General features: G+C 38.1%; 1 protein-coding gene across 1 annotated transcript in view; it reads left to right on the top strand.

The window, feature by feature from the left end:
- LOC114654898 (uncharacterized) overlaps positions 1-21,431 on the top strand; it is a 352,238-nt gene that overhangs the window by 299,399 nt on the left and 31,408 nt on the right. Inside the window, exons 9-10 of the mRNA XM_028805743.2 lie at positions 6,367-6,514; positions 20,876-21,010. Of these exons, the coding sequence (XP_028661576.1) occupies positions 6,367-6,514; positions 20,876-21,010 (283 nt within the window). The remainder of the gene's footprint in view (positions 1-6,366; positions 6,515-20,875; positions 21,011-21,431) is intronic.

The raw sequence follows: 21,431 nt of genomic DNA, 5'->3' as shown, positions 1-21,431 counted from the left end.
AGCCAATCAGTCCATGCCGTACATTCGTTGAGCAGCCAGCTCTTTTTACATCTTGCCTGAAGAAGGGGCCTAAGTTGCCTCGAAAGCTTGCATATTGTAATTTTTTTAGTTAGCCAAATAAAGGTGTCATTTTTCTTGGCTTTTCTCTACAGTACATATAGCAGTAACATCGGCATTTTACATTCTAGCACTGCGGGTGACATATTAGTACAGTACTGTACAGTATACAGGTTTACTTTTACAGTCTTTTTTTTAGGTAATGTATTAAGTTGAGGTTGAAATTAAATTAAAATGTTTTGGGGGCATATTTAGGGTTTAAACTATAAAAATAGGCATTTTTTTTAACCACATCCATAATTTGTGGTTTTTCACAATACACGGGTGCTCTAGGAAAGTAACCCCCGGGAATTTTGGGGGTATACTGTATATCACTGGGTGATGGGCATTTCCTTTAGCAAAGTGGCAGAGATGATTACTTGTAATCCAAATGAGCTGGGTTCATATCTCATCTCTTATCATATCGGGGAGGATGGCTTAAGAGATACCAGAAGCGTTGCCCTGAATGATTTATCGCCAAAGACATCAATTTTGTCAAATGTGAAACAGATGGAGGTGTTATAGATAACACACAATAAAAGCATTCTTACTGTAATCAAAGAATTTGTGTAAGAAATGAATGTGAGAGTGGGTATGTTTTTAAACTTTAACCATATACAGCACACAAAAACTCTGCTTTGATATTTATCTAATTAATATTAGGAATGGGCTTGAATTATTGTTTAGTGTATCAAATGCATCATCGTCACATTCTATATATGATATAAAAAAAAACTGACTGCATGCATGCTTTTGAAAAAGTGCTGGTCATCCCCTCCTCAGTTTACCTATTGCAGATCTTTAATGGGGAAAAATGTTTTATTGATTTACCACGTGTACACAGTGTTCACAAATTGAGATTACTAAACACTAGTGTTGAATTAATCCCCAATTAGGCTTTTTAGGGATGATCCTTTAAGAGGTATGGCCAGAATCTGGGGCTTTTAGAAACAACAGTGACTTTGTAGAAAGAGGATAAAGAGACATTCTAAAGCTGCTAGAAAAATGCTCTCAGCAGGTAGCAATTCACACTTCCAGAGAAAACCAAGAAGTGGTGCTGAGGAAACCATGACAGCATGAATTGAATTAAAGGGAATGGAGGGATGTTGTAGTGTCTAAAATTAAAAAGGTCAGGGCTTATATCGTTGTAATTTGGAAAATTTGCTTTATTGTGCAAAGATAAATTAGGACAAGCAAAAATTAACAAATGCTGATTTACAAACACGGAGAAGAGATTATTTTAAATAAGTGCAGTCCCCATTTTTTAGGTAAAAGAGTAGATCTACGCCTTCTTTTTGCATTTAGAGTCCCCTTATGTTTTGCCATAATTATAATTTTGTGCATTGTTATGCTGCTTGTCATAACCAAATATGTACAGTTTTCCCTGGGCTCCATTTAAACATCTCAGTCAATGTTACTATTACATTATAATGTACTGATCTGATAATATCCGTAGACTAGCTGTATCCCACTGTATAAGATTACTCCATCCAAAATGCTGTGTTTTTTTATATTACTTACCCCATGAGGTTTGTAGTGATGGCTGAGAAAAATGTTTAATCTCATGTTTTCATGGAGAACAGTAATAAGAAACTTTACTAGAGAATGAGCGTCTATGGAGACTAATGCTACACCACAGTGAACAATGTACAATTGTTCATAAAAAATGTTACGTTACTCATGTTTAGTGTTGATCAGTGAATTTCACCAAAGTGTTATTCACAACAAATTGGCTGTGGTAGTGTTCACCCTGGTTTGTCAAATTATTTACTGATAATTCGGCCAATTTAAGACAAATTTTTCCCCAGCACCTCATAATGCTTTGTGAGGCCAGCACAACATCCCCCAGAGCTGTGACAGCCAACACTGGATGGGACCCCCTGGGTGTATAATGCTGATCATTTGCATTGCAGATTCTGTGAGACTTAGTTAGTGGTAGAACAGATAGGTAAATACTGCAGGTTCTCAAAATTTTATTTTTGTGAAACACATACAGCATAAATAATGTGTTATCTTTGCTTGTCACCAGATATGCAGGTTGATCTTCAAGTTCCACGTTAGTATAAGAGAAGGAGGTGTGCGCCTTATGCATGCATAATTAGCCACGTGGAGATACAAAATACAGAAAACTCTATGAAATAGTAATTATAATGAAAGATTTATTAGTATTTACAAGACGTTTCTATCTTTTTGATAGAAGAAAATGTTCAAAGCATCAGCACAGACAGTTTGGAGAGCCTTCAGCATGACTTCAAAAAATACAGTGAGCTTCAATCATGACACGCCACTTTGAATTTTCTGCCTTTAAAAGACCTATACGATTCTGCCATTTTCGCTTTGTTTTGACAAAATATATGATTGCGTTCCTTCTTCTTTGATCTCATGGCACTGTGGTGCAGTGGTTAGCACTGTTGCCACACAGCTCAGGAAAACTTTAAAGGTAGCTGCACCATAATAATCCGGTCACATCTATTTCAGTTAGTCCTTCCCCATTGACTTCAATGCATTCCACCGTGTTTGGCGATATTCGCAAACACTTTCTCCAAACTAGAGGCAAAGCAAACTCATATTGTGTAATCCATATGTCATCTCACTCAGCTGTATACTTCAAACCTGCAGATATATGCATTTTTGATAAAAAAAATATTGTTAAATGAATACACTATGTGGCCAATGGTATGTGGAAACACCTCCAGATGATTGAGTTCAGGTGTTTCAGTCACCCCCATTGTTGACAGGTTCATAAAGTCAAGAGCATATCCAAGTAATCTTCATTGACGAACATTGGCAGTAGAGTGGGTTGTACTGATCGGCTCAGTGACTTTAAACATGGCACTGTCATAGGATGACTCCTTTGCCACAAGTCATTATGTGACTTTGTGGCAGACATTCATTGACTATCTGAAATTTCTGCGCTTCTGTGTCAGAGAGCATTACGATAATCAAGCAGTGAGGAAATAACAGAATGAACAAGCATCTCTAATTCTGAGTTTGAAACAACATTTCTTAGTTTTGAGAGATTTCTTAAATGAAAGAACACAAGCGGCTGACTGACCTTACATATTGTCAGGGACTGGTCAAAAATAACCCCAAGGTTACATAGACTCAACTTAATAACAGGAGAGACAGAAGATAATTTTAAACTGATCTCAGAATGAAGAACAGGAGGAGCAACAATTAGTACCTCAGTTTTTTCTGAATTCAACTGCAGGTTATTACTACTGAGCCAGTCGTTAACCTGAGACAGACAATCAAGCAAAGTGACCAAAGTATTAATTTGGTTAGGCTTAAATGAAAAATAAAGCTGTATATCATCTGCATATAGATGATACGAGATGTCCTTGACGGAGTTAAGAATCTGTGATAGGGGAAGAATATATAAAGAGAAAAGTATAGGTCCAAGAACCGAGCCCTGTGGCACTCCACATGTCAAAGGAGCAGAGTCAAATGAAAAGCCAGCCACACCAACTGAGAAACTCCTATTTGACAAATAAGAGGAGAACCCATCCAAAGCAGAGTCAGAGACACGTAACAGCTCTAATTGTGAAGTGGAAGCATCAGGGAGCAACATCAGCTCAGACACAAAGTGGAACTGGTCTCATTACACAGAGGAACTGTATAAGAAAGGGCAGAACAGTCTCTTCAGCCAAAGAATTATTCAGCAACAATATGTCAAGAAACACTACAGAGACTCCTTTATACCAACAGCAATACACCTGTATAATACCTCACTGCGACTGGGACTGCCAAGTTTTCTTTCTTTTTAATTTTCCTCCTTTTTAGTGAATCTGGTGTGTGTTCAATGGGCATATCTGGACTTGACATATGCCAGGTGAATGCTACTTTCTGGACTGCATAGTGTGTACTGTAAAGTTTGATGGAGGAACAATAGGTAATGGCCAGGGGCTTTTTGTAATGGATTAGGCTAGGTCGCTTGGCTCCAGTAAAGGGTATTGTTAATTCTGCAGCATATAACAACATTTTAGAAAATTGTAGTCTTCCAATTTTGTGCCAACAGTTTGAGGACGGCCCATTTTCTGTTAAAGCAGGACTGGGCCCCTACACACAAAGCTAGGCCTATAAAGACATGGAAGAAATTGAGTGAACTACACAGTGCCCTGACATCAACCCTGTTTGAACACCATTGGGATGAACTAGAATGCCAATTACAAGCCAGGTCTTCTTGTCGAAAAAACATCACCTGACCACACAAATGCTCTTTTGGGTGAATGGGCACAAATTCCCAGACAACACTTTCTAAAATCATGTGAAAATGATTCTCAGATGAGTGGAGGATGTTATTGCCACAAAGGCCGGATGCAACTCCATTGTCATAGTCATGTTTTTGGAATGGGATGTCCACATACTTTTGGCCATACACGGCAGAGAAAAAACACATTTTCATAGGACCGAGCTTTTGAACTGAAGACCTGCCTCACCCCCTCATTCACAGGTCTAGTGTTCTGTGTGCAATTCAAAAAGTCAGTCCAATGTGAATGTGTTTGTTCTGCTTGCATTGCACTGATTTTCCAGAAGTATTTATTTAACAATATTTTAGCATACAATATATATCTGTATGTTGCACGTTGTGGGCATACAACTGTGTTGTGGTGTGACATTTTGCATATAAGCTGATAAATATTTTGTATGTCTTTATTTGTAACTTATAACACTAATGTCTATCATTGATAAGAACAGTAATGGTTTGATGGTTAAGAACCAGACCCAATCCCCCCCCCCCCCCATCCCAGTTGGGACTGAGTCTCTTTGCAATATTAGAAGAGGTTTGGGGAAATTGCCTCAGACAAGTTTGGCAAGTGATTCTCTGCAGGACTCTCTCAGTCAACCCCCACAGAAAGGCCAGACTACCTAGCTGGCAAGCATCAGCTGAACAAATGGTTTTGGGGGCAGATGTAAAAGCTATTGAGTGCCCCATTGGTCTAAAGTTGCCTGAAGCCATTAAGTACCATGATGCCCTATTGGCTGTAGGGTTTGGACAGAAAATCTATAAATAAGCTTACTTTACCCCTCCCTCTCTCTCATACCAACTAATGAAGAAGCATCTCTCTGTTTCACCATTGCCATGAGGAGCACAACTCGGCAGCCATATTGAGACAGGCATGCAGCCTGTTCTGAAAAAAGCTGACCAAAATGATGCCTTAACTAGAGACATTTAAAGTAATCTACAAGTCTGTGTGCCGCCTAAAACTACACAACAGCATTTATCAGGTTGTATGGTTGCCAGTATTCACTTGTACGTTGCATATTGATATTATTTATGAATATTATCAGTAATACATTTTTTCAAGTGTAACTTAACTCCTGCTTGTCTTTTATTACACCTAATTGCCTGAGGTTATATATGTAGAAGGGAAGGAGGGGAGAAGTTATATGGTACAATACCTTATAAACAGTAAAAAGTCTGTGAGATTTGAGGCTTTCTCACAAAGGCTACACATTAATAATACAAAAAGGGAAAGTAGAGTAACATATTACTCTAACAAGACAAAACAAACTGGAAGAATTGACATGTGACATGAGTCTTGTGACGTTTTTTCATGGATATTTTTGATATTGTCTACTGTGGTCTAGCTTTGGTCTCAGTAGACACCCATTCCATTAGAAAGTTTGTTACCTTGATTCTCCAGGAAAACAAGAGACTGAAACCTTTTCTCGACCATCATTACAAACTACATGGGACAAGTAACATATAATAAAAATACAATATTGGGGCGGAGAATTCCTTTAAAATGCCTGGAGGTTACTTTATTTTTGTTTATATTCTGTTGTTCTTCAACGATTAGCGCTAATGCATCCCACATTCATTGAAATGTTAGAAATAATGTGGCTACAATAGTTGCCAAAAAATCTATATTCTCACAAAGGTGGGCTTTTATATGTATAATTATTACCCGTGAAAATATCTGTGATTGATTGTAGTGCAGACTGGGGTGAAGGGCTGCATTTTAAGGACCACTCAGTATAAAAGCCTGAAATTCTGATTATGTTGATTTACTAGAATTATAAAGGGACAAATTGTATGTTTTATAAGCTTGAGCAAGCTAATTCTGTGGATTTGCTCTATAAGTTTGCTAGTAAACTGCAACTCTCTCATACCACACAAGCTAAACATGTATATTATAATTACTTTTAAAATATATTTGTGTAAAACGTTTTTAGATTACTTGTGTTTAGTTGTTTTCTTAGTGTTCCTTTGGATAGTAGTTATATTTAACAACTTGTTGCTTTGTGTTGTGTTTTAAAACCAAGGTGCAAGCATTAGAAGCTGAGCTCGAGTTCCACAGAAGCATGTACAGCTTCCAAATCAAATACACTGAAGATCTTATCCAAGGCATTCGAAAGGCCTATAGGACTTTTCAGAAGGATGTGGCAGAGACTCTTTGTTCGCCATTAGAAGGTCAGTTTCTCAACTTCGAATGCAGAATTAAATACTTGTTCTATTTTCTAGTACTAATATTTATTATTAGTACATTAAGTACTGTTTTCAGTGCGCCAATAACCATTTTAATAATTAAACTTGAATGGATCAAATATACTGTAGTTTCATTTATTGGATTCATTTTCTTGTTATTTAAATGTCTTTATTTTGCATGTGTTTCTGTCCTGAGTATTCTTATGTTTTATTTTACATGTTATATAAATGTTTGATTTTGTGCCATGTCCCCTAAAATAGAGTTCCAGTGGGCTGGGGCAGCATGACTTCAGTATTAAGGGAAAGCCCTCCACCTTTATATTCGGGTGGAGGTGTTGAGGTCCTCAGAGGTTTATTGAGTGTTGGAGTGTTAGGATCTTTATGTGAGGATTGTATTTGATTTTCTGGTTTTTGTTCATTTTTCCTACTACTAATGGATTTTGCCACTGGACTTGTTTGCTTTGGAGGACCTTTTTAGGAAGATCCTATTTGCCTCTATTTTGCCTATTTCCATTTTTGTTCTCTTTTTACATTTTTTATGAATAAACTCTTCTTTGGTAATGATTCTTCTTTGTGTCATTTAAGACAGAGGTTTTTATGGTTTTCTTCTTTCAAGAACATTCTTTTAGATTTTGGAAATTGAAAGTATACTTTTTAACTTTAAAAGTCTGGGCCTCATTGTTGGACAGTTGAAGCCTGCCTGTTGAGTTTGGGATCAAGTCTACTTTTGGGTCTGAGATCAGGTTATTACTAGTCTGGTTTAGGAAATTGTGAGGCCTGCACCCACTCTTGTCATTTTCTGTGCTGCAGTATCACAGCACAAAAGAGGTGGGGTCCCACCTGGGAAAATCCACTTTAAAAAAAATTCAAAAACACAAAAGCTGCCAGTATTGCACTTTGAAGTCTTGCGTTTTAAGTAGTCCATTCTCCAACATTAGTCATCAGGCCACCTGGGTAGTGACCTGGGGAGAGCTTAATTGGCTGAGTCAGATCTAAGGAGGAAATAGACGCTGCTTCAATCACTGCACAGTTTAATTTAATCCCCATAAGCATGGCAGCATTGTTACACAGTATATCAGACTATATTATATACGGTATATAAAATTAACCTTGATCTCGGTCTTAATTGAAAGCTTATGATTTGATATGTTTTAGAAATTCAAAAAAATTAGATAGTATTAACCTGGTTGATAGTGCCAACATAATGGCAGAAACAAAAAAGAAGAGAATTGTCAAGCAAATCACAAAAGGTGATTAAGGGATGAAGAATGAGAAAGAATAAGTAGACAAGATGATGAATTGAATTGAATTGAGTTCCTTTATTGTCATTGTACACAGTACAATGAGATTCAATGTGCAACTGCTCCACAAAAAAAAAAAATTCCCATACAATGACAAAAATAGCACAATAAAACATTCAAATATACTGTACGTTATGAAAACATAGGTACAACATATATATACTTGTAGTGCAAAGTGCTCTACCAGGAGCACTTAATGGAATGATTGAGTGCATTTATGCTGTAGCTCTTTGGATAAAACTGTCTCTGAGCTTTGAGTTCCATGCATGAAAGGCTCTGTAGTGTTTGCCAGATGGGAGAAGTTCAAATAGACTATGGCATGAGTGAGTGGAATCCATGCAGATGCTGGCGGTGTTCCTGAGGCAGTGTGTGTGCTATAGATGTCCTGCAGGGCTGGAAGCTGCACCCTGACAGTCCTCTGTGCTCTTAACACAACCCGCTGTACAGCTTTCTGATCAGCAGCTGTGCATGTGAGACACCACACACTGATAACAATGGGTTAAAATACTCTCTGTGGTGCAGCAGTAGTAGGTCTACAGCTTCTGTCGTGGGAAGTGAACCACATTTACAAGCAAGAAGTAATACTGAATATACAGCAGTCGAGCAGCATGTCTATTAGGTGATGACTCATAGGCATGCAAGACAATCCCAGGAACGCCAAAGGGACAGAAATGCACAGCAACAAACAGGAAGATTGTAAAATAGTGTAGAATTCCAACCATATGAATACATTGCTTTTACATCCTTACATTGATGTTTTCCTTAATGACCACTTCTGCATCAGCAGTGTCATCAATGTCGTTTTATTTTTTGATGTTGAAAATACAGGAATGTGTTGCCAAAATACATTAGGGCTTCTAAAGGAACTGAAAGAAGTAACTATTTACAAAACATAAGAAGTATCAACAGCTCTTTATCTTTAACTCGGTTTTTATTTTCGTTTAATTTGAGGATCATAGGGCCATGTGTTTCACTAGTCCACCTTAATAAAATGAGAAGTTGTTCTATATCTGTGTATCCATCCCATTGCCATGTCTCAGTCTTTCCAACAGATGGCACATTACAAATATTTGTAGTAATAAAATGCAGTGCATGCATCATTCCAGCAGATGACGCATCACATAGATTAACACTGTTTTTACATATTCCTTACTAAATGGCATGTAACAGAGGCATATTCATTGCATTTGCCATTCCAGCAGATGGTGCATTGCAAACATTTGTAGTAATGCATTTTATTACTACATATGTTTGTGATGCACCATCTGTTTAAATGACAAATGGAATGCATTTTATTACTTGATGCATTACAAAAAACATTAATGCTGTGGTCTACACGGATTACTTAGACTTGTATTTTAGATTACATTTAGATTTAGATTTCAGATCTTAGACAGGTAGCACAGCTAGTGTTAATATAATAGTATAATACTATATGTTAATATGCTTAGAGAAAAGTAAAGTAAATTTCCTTAAATGTAGCCTAAAACATCTAAAGGATTTTAAAAATTGTTAATCCCAAATTAATCTTTGTTATGAAGCACTACCACAAAGCATTAAAATAAAATGAAAATTGAATAACTCTGCTTTAATAGTATTCATCCATCCATCCATTTTCCAACCCGCTGAATCCGAACACAGGGTCACGGGGTTCAGCTGGAGCCAATCCCAGCCAACACAGGGCACAAGGCAGGAAACAATCCTGGGCAGGGTGCCAACCCACCGCAGGACACACACAAACACACCCACACACCAAGCACACACTAGGGCCAATTTAGAATCGCCAATCCACCTAACCTGCATGTCTTAGGAATGTGGGAGGAAACCGGAACGCCCGGAGGAAACCCACACAGACACGGGGAGAACATGCAAACTCCACGCAGGGAGGACCCGGGAATCGAACCCAGGTCCCCAGATCTCCCAACTGCGAGGCAGCAGCGCTACCCACTGCGCCACCGTGCTGCCCAATAGTATTCATGGAAAACCACAATTTCATTAAAAGAATCTTGTTGAAAAATATAAATCATTGGTCATGCACTTGCCTGTAATAAGAAAATATGCCAATATAATTCTCATTAAAGTATTTTTGCAATATTATATTATTTTGAAATTAAATGTGAGCACTGTACACAGCTGCAAAATTCATATTTCATTCATTAAATAAATGAAAGTGAATTATTAATTGGTTAAAGGATTACATCACAAATTAATTAGCACTTTTTGTAATAAATCAGTTGTAGACTGCATGAGCGAATGCCTGGCCTAACAGCAGGTTCCCAGGGCAAGGGTACTACCATAGTGATCCCAAAATGGCAAAAGCAGACATCCTTTATTTCATAATGTGGAAAGGCAGGGATCCCCATAGGTTGGTTAGCCCAGAAAACTGTTAATCAGGGCCTGAGTGCACAAATGAGAAGAAGAGGGACAGCAAGAGAAGAAGGTGACCTGGGTGGATTCCTGTAATGGTCATCATGTGTAATGTTTCCTGTTGATGCTAAAGGGCACGAAACCCAGAGGTGCCATGGATGACTGACCCTCCATCTAGTGAGAGAGAAGAGCAAAATTATAAAATCTTCTGGCCTCGAGATTTCAGGTGGACCAAGATGTCTTGCAGTTATGACCTGCTACCATGGCAGTGCCTTTATCCCTACACAGCCAGGCACCCAATCACAATGAGTGAAAACAGTAATGATAAAAAGTTCACTCACTCTTATCTTAAATGCTTGTGGCTTACATTAACATTTGACTTTTTACACTGCATTTGCCGAATGTTTTATCATTGGTCAGCACAGTGGTACAGTTCTTTGTGCTTTTACATTAGCACTCTATGTGTCTTTTGTAGAATTTATATGTTTCTTTGAGCTTTCCCCTGAATATTTTCACTGGCTTACTTTTGTGTTCCAAAGACAATGTTAGTTGGCAACTCTCAGTGGGCTTGTTGAATGTCAATGTGTCTTTTGACAGATTGGTGTCTAATCTGAGGATGGTTTCTGCATTTCCATCAATGCTTTAGGAAAAGGGGGTTCCCCAAGATACCGTAATGATTAAAGCAGTTTCATAACATAGATTGATGTTGTAAAATGGCAATATGAGAAACCAGATAATTAGATTTTTATATTTCTAACTAGCCGAAGTACCTGGCATTGCAAATGGGTATATTTCTATAATGGATTAACACTAGAATTACCAGAGCCTACGAAAAAACTCGTAGATCCGGCCCACCTTAAATCCATTCGCACCTCTCCCTCAGCGCCTTTTGTCCTGTAAATGTGCCGATTAACACTAGAATTACCAGAGTCTACGAAAAAACTCATAGATCCGGCCCACCTTAAAACCGTTCTCACCTCTCTTTTGTCTTCTAAATGTGCGGATTAAGAGGAGCAGCGAGCAGCCGGCTATTCCATCCCCCACTGTCGCAGAACGTTCACTAAGTTTTCCCAGCTCATGGCTTGTTTGATTATCTGGGAGTGACTGAACTGCTGGAGTTTTAGAATAGAAATAATAGATCGCTATTTGGAATACATGCATTTCATGCGTGTTCCGTTTCTACAGTAATCTGTGTAAACACATTGCTAAAACTTAAACTTTTTCATATTTTAGTAATAAATGTTACAAAATGTAGAATGTGTAAAGTCCGAGTTCCTAAGATCAAATGAACACTTCCACAAAACTTCACACACCATATAACAGTTTCTGTGGCGTAGCGCGCTAAGATTTGCTTCTCAGACTGAGTAGCTTTTCTCTGCCTCACAAACATGAGTTCAATTCCCCGCTGGGGATATAAAGTGTTACTTCTTTTTTTTGTTTTTAACCTCAAACGGACATAAAATTTGTAAATTGGTATGCACTGTCAGTTAATGAGATCGTTATATTTTCATGTGGGATGCTCCTTTTAAAATATTTTTTTAACAATTGAGACTGCAATTAACATGAACAACTGTCCTTATAACTTATTTTTTTCAAGATCCATAACACACAGACAGACAGAGCACTGCATAGGCAGAGATATACAAACAAACAGGGAAGGCACATGTACTGAAAGAAAAAAAAAATCAACATGTGCGTTGTTTCTGCAGCACTGAATAAGCTCACCCGCTCTAACATCACCCCTGCCCCGATCTGGCTCTCTAAGTAACAGCGCAAGTACAGACGCAAACCAAGTGTGATCAAGAGTACTGGTTCGATCCCCACTCACTCCTATATTTGCCGTTTTCAGTAGTAAGCTGCTCTTTTTGTTAATATTATACAGTACACACATGCACTTGATTTGCGTCTGTACTTGCGCTGTTACTTAGAGAGTCAGATCGGGGGGAGGGGTGATGTTAGAGCGGGTGAGCTTATTCAGTGCTTTTTCTTTCAGTACATGTGCCTTCCCTGTTTGTTTGTATATCTCTGCCTGTCTGTCTCTGTATTACGCAGTGCTCTGTCTGTCTGTGTGTTATGGATCTTGAAAAAAATAAGTTATAAGGGCGGTTTGCTGACTTGGAGCACCACTGCCTTACTGTGCCACAGAGACGCAAGTTCGATTCCCAGCTTTGAAGAAAGTGTTTTTTTTTTCCTCAAAGGGACATTGAATTTATAAATTGGTATGCACTGTAAATCGTTAACTTTAAAATGTCAATCGCGGTTATTTCTGTTGATTAATTCATGCTTTTTTACTTAGAGTCAGAACAGGAGCTTTTTCAGCTTATTCAGCTTCTGATCTGACTCAAACAGCGCCAGTATAACTTCACACCCAACCTGACACTGTTCGTTTTCAAATAATATTGCATTACTTCGACAGTGTTTTCTGATTGGTACTATTCGCATCATAAAATGATTTCTTCAAAACGTCACATATATTTGTCTCTTTCTTTTTTTTAAATGTGCGTTGTAGCACTCAGCAACTGGCCACCTGCATGTTCTTGCGCACACTAAACAAGACAGCGCTATATGCAATCATCAGATTCAAATGTTAAGTTATATAGCACAGAATGGAAATCAGCAGTTCTTAGCATTCCACCACGCAAGCTGTCATATCAACCGCCTACTGTAACTTGCTTTCTTTTTTCTTCGGTTATAGTCTTGAATAAAAGTGCACTTGTTTTGTTATACTTTTACATCAACATATGTTCCTGTGTTTGAGCTACATGGGCATGCTCAAAAAATACACGTATAATGCCACGAAAAGTGCATGCAGACACTTCAGTTCGCAAGCATTGGTACAACAATGCAGTCACAAGTACACTGCAGAGCTTTAGCGCGTCTTTATGTGAAAACAGCATCAGATGGGGAGTGTCTGATGATTGCATATAGCGCTGAAGTTACTGCTCTTTACTATGCTTTTCTCTGCATGTCCTGGAGTACAAAATAAACAGCATACAGCAACACGTGGGGACTGGCAATACTGGGGGAAAAAACACGCGGTCGTATGTATCGTGATACACTGCAGAACTATAGCGCGTCTTTATGTAAAAACCGCAGTGTCAGGTGGGGGGCGGTAGGGATGGATCCTGAACGCGACTAAGACAATGAAAAGTGAATTTTAAAAAAATAAAGCTAACCTTTACAAATATCATAAATTACACCAGCTGTTACAGACTGAAATCAAATGTATCTTTTTATTCTAAAATAGTGAAAATAAGAACACTTCTCAAATGGGAGTTGTGCAGGATCGAACTCATGACCTTCTGATTCCCAGTCAGCGACTGATACTGTTACGCCACGGAAGCAGTGATAGTTAATTCATATCAATGTCTCACACTAAGGCGGGTTTTTTTGGCGGTGGCTTTTTTTTGTACCTTTTGTGAAAGTGTTTCTTTGATATTTGGACTTCAGGCTTCATACATTATATAGTTTATGCCTACATTTTGTCAATTGCTACTAGAATATATAACACGTTTCTGTTTTAACAATGTGGTTACACAGATTACTGTAGAAATGCAACACATATGAAATGCGTATGTTTCAAATAACAATCTATTATTTCTACTCTAAAACTCCACTTCACTCCCAGATAATCAATCAAGGCAAGAGCTGGGAAAAGCCTGTTTACGTTCTAAGTCGTTGGGGGGGATGGAATAGCCAGCTGCTGGCAGCATGTCTTTATCAGTACATTTAGATGACAAAAGACGCTGGCGGAGAGGTGAGAAAGGTTTTAAGAAGCGATTTAAGGTGGGCCGGATATACGAGTTTTTTCGTAGGCTCTGGTAATTCTAGTGTTAAGACAAGCACAAAGTTTTCCCAGCTCATGCCTTGATTGATTATCTGGGAGTGAAATGCTGGAATTTTAGAGTGGAAATAATAGATTGTTATTTGGAACACATGCATTTCACGTGTGTTCCGTTTCTACAATAATCTGTGTAAACACGTTGTTAAAACAGAAACGTTTGTCATATTTTAGTAGTAAATGACAAAATGAACAAAAGCAAATACATGTGTGTTTTTCAAAAGTTGACCCTTTTGTCAATACTGGCTGAACTGGTATTATCACATGTGTCATCTCTGCTACCACTGTATCAATTTGTTTGCTGTCATGATTCAAGACTTTTTTCTTTTTGTGTTTAACTGGATTCTATAATTGCCATAACTCCTTGTGGGGTTGTAAGAATTAATGGTAGTTCTTTGTATTTCCTTCTTTAGTGTGGTTCCAGAAGCAGGTGTTAAATCCCACATTTATAAACTGGATGGCTTGTTGAATAATTGAATCTTTCAACTGCAGAAAGCATATACAGTATCAGGGCTAGAGGGACTGTGTTTCACAGACATTGCTTCAGGTATCCATATTATTACAGGATGCAGCACCAGCACTAAGTCCATAGTGAAGATGGTTTAAACTTGATTATTTAGTGTTGATTTAAGATTGCTACAAATGATGATGCTAAATTGGCATCAAAGCCTAAAATTATAACTACCTCATTTTAAAATGGACTTGAATAAATGTCTGCTGTCATTAAACAGTAAAAGTTACTAATGCTGTCCTCAGTCATTCTCTTTCTACCTTATTTTGAACAGCAACTTGGCATGTCTCTTACGCACTTAGTGATATGTAACGTTTTGCTTTTTTCAAAATTGTTGTGTCTTCAGTTTTCGAAGTTATTGTCACTTCCACACAGTGCATTAAAGTTATTACCTGCACGTTTTATCAACACAGAGCAGGCGTCCAAAATCTCGCACAGTTGGTTATGTACTGTATAATATCCATCCATCCATCTATTAATCCATCTGTCCATCCAAACCTGCTTTATTCTGAGCAAAAAAATCACAAAATAATAGATAGTGGTGAGTTTCCATCTGCGTATAGTTTCACGAAATTGATGTTGAACTTTGTTTTGCAAATGCTAAACTCACTAAAAAGTGTTTTTTGAGTTTTAAAAGTTTTCTGAGTAAAGAACATTGCTCCTTAAGGGTTTGCCAATATCATATACCCCATTTGTACCTGTATATTTCTTAGAAAAAGATCTACTGTATATACTCGCGTCTTGAAACCCAAAAACTCAATCATAAAATCAGACCCCGACTTATACGTCTGTTAAAAAATACACTTTATTTTTTTTTTTTTTTACATCTTCTTGCTTCCTCCAATCTCACATCAGTTTCTCAAACACATCGAATTTTGTTGTAGCAGCGCAGTTACCAATTTCTTTTGCCACTTGAATGACTTTTAATTTAAAACCAGCTTCATATTTTCTTCTGATCGATAGCTCCATCGTAGATAAGGGATGCTCTTACGATAAAGGGGTATGAGGGTGTGATATACAAAAAACACAAAACGGTGCAAACGTCGCTTCGGAATAGTTCGGGTATTACCGTGTGGTCATGTGGGCACAATACATAGAAAAAAAAGACAGTGTGCTCCTTGTTTACTCTCTCAGGTGGGTGTTAGCATATCATAATCTCTTGGACCAATAGTGTCAGTTTTCCACATTTGACTTATACGTCCGACATAAAATACCGGAAATTACTGTATATGGTAAAATCAAGCGAGAGAACTTAAACATGAGTATTTACAGTAGATGAAAATAAGCAGGGATAAACTCTTTTAGAAATTCAATTTGGCAATACACAACCCACAAAGAAACCCAATGACATACTCAGACCATAGCTGTACCTGCAGTCTTACGTGTGGTCCCTCTTTGGCCGGTACAAAACTCTGTGTTTACTAATAATCCCATCAGCTCCAGTTGCACTCCTGTTACCTAATGGGAATTTTAGTCCCCAAATCAGCACCGGTTTTTCACTTGACCCTCTCCATTATAGCCCCTCTCCCCAATCCCCCAAAATTTTTAGTTTTGCATGACAAACAGAGGTTGGGAGCATGCACTGATAGCGCGTTGCCACACCCACCACATGCAGAACCACCTGGATTAGGACCCAAATGCAGTAGGTGATACTTCAGCACCATAATGGAACAGTGCGAGGTTTTTTATGGTGGCTGGAGTGAAAATCCTGCCACCATCCCCTAAGATTTCCCTGTAAATTGGAGGACCTCATATAAGGGCTAGATGCAGATTTAATCATACCAAGGATGAAGCAATTGCAGGTTTAGGGCCTTGTTCAAAGACCCAATGGAGTAGAGTCGCTTCTGGCATTTCCAGGATTTGAACCAGCAACTTTCTGATTGATGGCACATATCACTAGCCTCAGAGCCACCACTCTGCCTGAACAAACAGACTATGATTTTATTTATGTAGATTTCATTAATTTCCAAAACTGAGGATTAAAAAAATAGTATTTTTTGTAGACAAAGAGGTAGGTGTTAGGTAAATTTTTAATTGTAAATCGCCTTTGTCCAGGTTTGTTTCCTACCTTACACCCAATATAACTAGGATAGGCGCCGGCCCCCTTCAACCCTAAACATGGGTTCATTGGTTTAGGAAATAGATGTATGGATGAATAACTTTTTTCTTCCCTGCTCTCTACTTGATCCTTGGATTCACCTTAATTATTTAAATTGTCACTTTCAAACAAATCGTCTATAGCTCTTAAATCAAAAGTTCCTTCCAGCAGCAAATTAAATTCATTCAGTAGGCAGAAACCTGCTGATTACAAGGTTCAATTCAAGTTTAAATTTTCACATTATCATCAGGAAGGGCAGCATTTTTAACAGCAGCTCATGCAGACTGAATGACATTTCTAGTTCATCCTTTTAAGCAAAATCTACAAATGATAAAGAACGGGAAACATTTTTAAGCTAGGACCAAATTGATTTTCAGCGCACGGCTGCACGGACTGAGTGGCAGACACGCAATCAAGTGGAGGGATGGACAGAGGAGGAGATGCACTGAGTGCTCACTACATTTAAAGTGCTGAAGGTGCTGCTGATGGAATGACAGTGATTTGGGGGGGGGGGGGTGGGGAGGTAATCAACTATATTAAATTGTGGTGGCATCTTCTTTAAAAAGTTGGTAGTGTCCAGGCTGGCTTTTCAGTCAATCAGTGTACCTGTACATTCCATCACACATATCACCAAGTGTGTCTTCACTAAATGTGTCACAAATAAATTTCAATTTTGTATTTAATGCATGAAACAGAAAAAGTTCCCATCTATGCAGATTCTATAGTTCCTCACTCCTCATCTGAATATATGTAGATCTTCAGAGTACATCCTGAAAATTAATTTATACATTTTCAAAAGATACAAACATGAAGAGATTGTCATAGTTTCCAGTGAAAAGGCTGGTGATTTGCCATATGGACAAGAAAATAACCAAAGAAATGTTGCATGTGATTTTGGTAATAATTTAGAACAGGGACTTTGTGGGCTTACTTAGTTTGTCTGTTTTAATATGTACCAAAATCGAAGTCTTACTTAAGTTCTTAGTTTGTACCAGTAAGTAGATAGATAGATAGATAGATAGATAGATAGATAGATAGATAGATAGATAGATAGATAGATAGATAGATAGATAGATAGATAGATAGATTCTTTCTTTCTTTCTTTCTTTCTTTCTTTCTTTCTTTCTTTCTTTCTTTCTTTCTTTCTTTCTTTCTTTCTTTCTTTCTTAATCCCCAAGGGGAAATTCACATACTCCACCAGCAGCATACTGGTAAAAAAACAATATTAAATTAAAGAGTGATAAAAATGCAGGTATAACAGACAATAACTTTGTATGTTACCCTGCCCCGGTGGAATTGAAGAGTCGTATAGTGTGAGAGAGGAACGATCTCCTCAGTCTGTCAGTGGAGCAGGACAATGACAGCAGTCTGTCGCTGAAGCTGCTCCTCTGTCTGGAGATGATCCCAACCTCTCTCCTTTCCCATGCCCAGATATATAATGCCTTACACAAAGAGTGGGTGCAGATCTGCAGTTTGTGAATTGAAATAAAAACAAGTACAAACCAAGGATTCCAGTTGGTGGGATAAGGTTTTAAACATTTAAACTGAAAAAAAGCATGGGTACAACCCTTGCAGTCTCAATGTGTCCCTGAAGGGGGGCAGGTGTCTTGTATCAATGAGAGTGGTGCAGATGACACCTACTGCCCAGCAGAAATACTGTCTGCCTTTGGTGGAAAAAACTGGTGGGAACCTAGTACAGACCAGAGCTAGATAAATGAATGGGGCAATTTTGTGGATGTGAGTCTGTGTGATAGATGGAAGATTGGTTTTGTTTGTACAAGAATTCCTAGCTCTTGTAATTCTTGTACACACATTAGATGGGATGAATGTCACTGGCAATGTAATATGATGAGTTTTGAAATTTTTGAAGTAAATGCTATATAGCTGGCTGTGTTGCTCCCAATGCTACTATTGACGGATCTAATCATAGACAAAATAACAAACCCAGGTACAGTTTGCAAAACCAATATAACTAGTATCTATTGGATAGAGGGGAATTAATCAGTTATGTTAACCCAGGAAAAGTTATGGCATTGGCATTGGTCAGCAATTGTTATCAAGTTTCAACATCTAGAACCTCCTAAACAATGCAAAAGTTTACAGAAGCACGTTTCTGAGATTTATACAAGAGAAAATGCAACTACTGCCACTACAACACATATGTCTACACAATTAAAGGCTGACAAGATTGAAGCGGGGCAAATTGCAAGAAAGAGAAATTTGCAAGAAAGAGGAATTAAGCAAGCTTTCAGTCATAGCTGGTTGGACTACTTTGGAAATTGGTCACTCACGGGAGTGGACTGACTTAACAAATTGTGTCATTTAATTTTTCTCCTATAGATTACTGTTCTGTTGTGTTTCTGGCATTTGTACAGTATATGTGCTGCTGACTTAAACAATTGTGGGCCCGGAATGAAACCGCGAAACAAGTATATTCTTTAGAATCAGCAATTAAACAAACTAGCAGACATGGGGGCAGACTTTAAAGAGGAGCTTAACTTTTTGGCATTGCTGTCTTTGGTGTTAAAAAGCTTTAATTAGTTGTTCTAAAAATAAGAAAAAAGGAGGAATTGTTAGGGAAAATTTTATGCTTGAGTTTGTAAAGTGTTTTGAGTGTGATTTTCATGCACTTTCTGTACCATTTGTTTCTAGTACATTTACCATGGAGATGATGAGTTCTTATGGCGTTTAAACTTTTAACTGTAGTATTATATATAAGAAGTTCATATTAAATGATAGGATGTTTGCCAAAGACTTTTAATATATTTAACTATTTTGGGATCTTTTGATTAAGGCATGTTATGGATTATACTATTTATATTTATGTTGATTGATGCAAACTAATGCTTTTATTAACTGTCGACTTTTAAAACTGAAATCTCTCTTAACCTTACTTAACCTGGCATAGAGAACTGATCTGTTCTTATGTGAGACTCCCTCAGGATTGTTGTAATAAAGTTCATTTATCTTGGAAATGATAGAATGGCGATCTAATTGTTACAACCAAACAGAGCGTTTGTTAATGTTACATTAATGCATTGTTAGTGTTATTTCACTTGAGTATTCCGTGTCTCTGATTTATTTTTTATTTTGCTGTAATTTGACAAAGTTTATTTTTGCTTACATTTTATTTTCTTTATATACTGTGAAAACCAGCCCGGACACAGACAGGCAGACACCGATGGTTTACAACCACAAACACATTTATTCATATTAACAAAACTATTTACAGAAGTACCACACACACAACCCAGTGCCCCTGCATCAAGCACCCTCAGTCCAGGCCTCTCATAATACCTTCCTTCACCGCCTCTTCTCCGAGCTACCTCCACTTCCACCCAACTCCAGCTTACAAATGGAGGGAGGCAGTCCCTTTTATATCCACCCGGATGTGCTCCAGGTGCCTCCAGATGAGCTTCCTGGTGTGGCACGAGCACCTGGAAGCACTCCGGGTGTCCCTGGTTTTCCTTCCGCCAGCACGCGGAAGTCCTGACGTCCAGGGCTTTTCAGGCATCTGGGCGGCCCCTGGTGGTGACCACAGTCCCCTATAGGGTTGAGCTTCCATGCTTTGTTCCCATGGTCCCCATACTAACCAGGGCAGCTGCCCTCTTGTGGTCCAGACGAGGCTTTACCCCCTTTCTGGTCCTTCCAGGCGTCCCGGCTGGGTACCGCCCCCAGCCACTCACCACACTACGCAACGCCTTTTGAAGTCACATGACCTTGATCATTACGCTTATGACCTCGTAATGGTGTATACACGATGGACACAGTATTCATTAGCTCTCAGGGATACACGTTAAAGAAAACAAATTTCTTTTAATTATTTAGTTTTTTTCTTCCTTTTCTTCAAGTAGGCCCTAATGCTGGGTTTGTGCTTTTGCTTACAAATTCATTTTACTCCTTATGTCTAATTTTTTACCTTACTTTTTTTTCTTGGTTACCGGTTCAATTTTTTTATCTCAGGTTTTTTATCCTTTGCTTTGTCTGACTACATCCCAGTCCTTTTTGAGATCTCCCAATATGTCTTTACTTTCTTACAACAATCCTCAGATATGTCTTGTGTTCCCACAGTTACTGCTATGTACACAAAACAAGGCCTTAAGTGACCGATAGACAGAGCTAAGTAGCCCCATTGTGTTACTATCTTTCTTCAGTGCAGTTGATGTTATCATATTTCAGTTAACTGTAGAATAAAATTTTTCATATGTCTTTGTCTTTTATTTTACAGATGTACTTTTGTCATATTCTAGTCTGAAAATAACAACTTCAGAATCTGCACTTCGAGACTTTCTAACGGCTTTTAAAAATCGATCAGAACAAATCCAGGATGCAGTGGAAGCCCTAAAGCCATCAAATAATGAAGGTAAACAGACTCTATTGAAATAAAAAGTGTATATATGTATTACAACTAGTCGTGATGTTCATGGTGTCTATGGCCTGTGTTTTCAGCAGTGCATTACTGTGGCTGTTCACAACCTGTGCTTTGCTGACATTGCAAATCAGGTTCATATTATAATGTAATATTTAAAAGACTAAAATTTGTGGCATGGTGCAGAAACCTTGTTGTCACATTTCTGTTGTTTTCACTCTCTAAGTTATTGTCTGATCGAAGCGTTTTATTTTCTATTAACAGATTTCTATAAATGACACCACCTCACTGGTGCCATAATGGAGCAGAGTTATAGTACAATAGTTACCTTCTGTTGTTTACAGGTTATGCGACCTCTCCTGGGTCACGTAATACATTGGATATCAGGACTGAATTGATGATCTTGTGGTTTTAA

This window comes from Erpetoichthys calabaricus, chromosome 7, assembly GCF_900747795.2.
Source record: "Erpetoichthys calabaricus chromosome 7, fErpCal1.3, whole genome shotgun sequence".
Classification (NCBI taxonomy): Eukaryota; Metazoa; Chordata; class Cladistia; order Polypteriformes; family Polypteridae; genus Erpetoichthys; species Erpetoichthys calabaricus.
The sequence above is the reverse complement of the archived record's forward strand: the minus strand, read 5'-3'. Positions and strand labels throughout refer to the sequence as shown.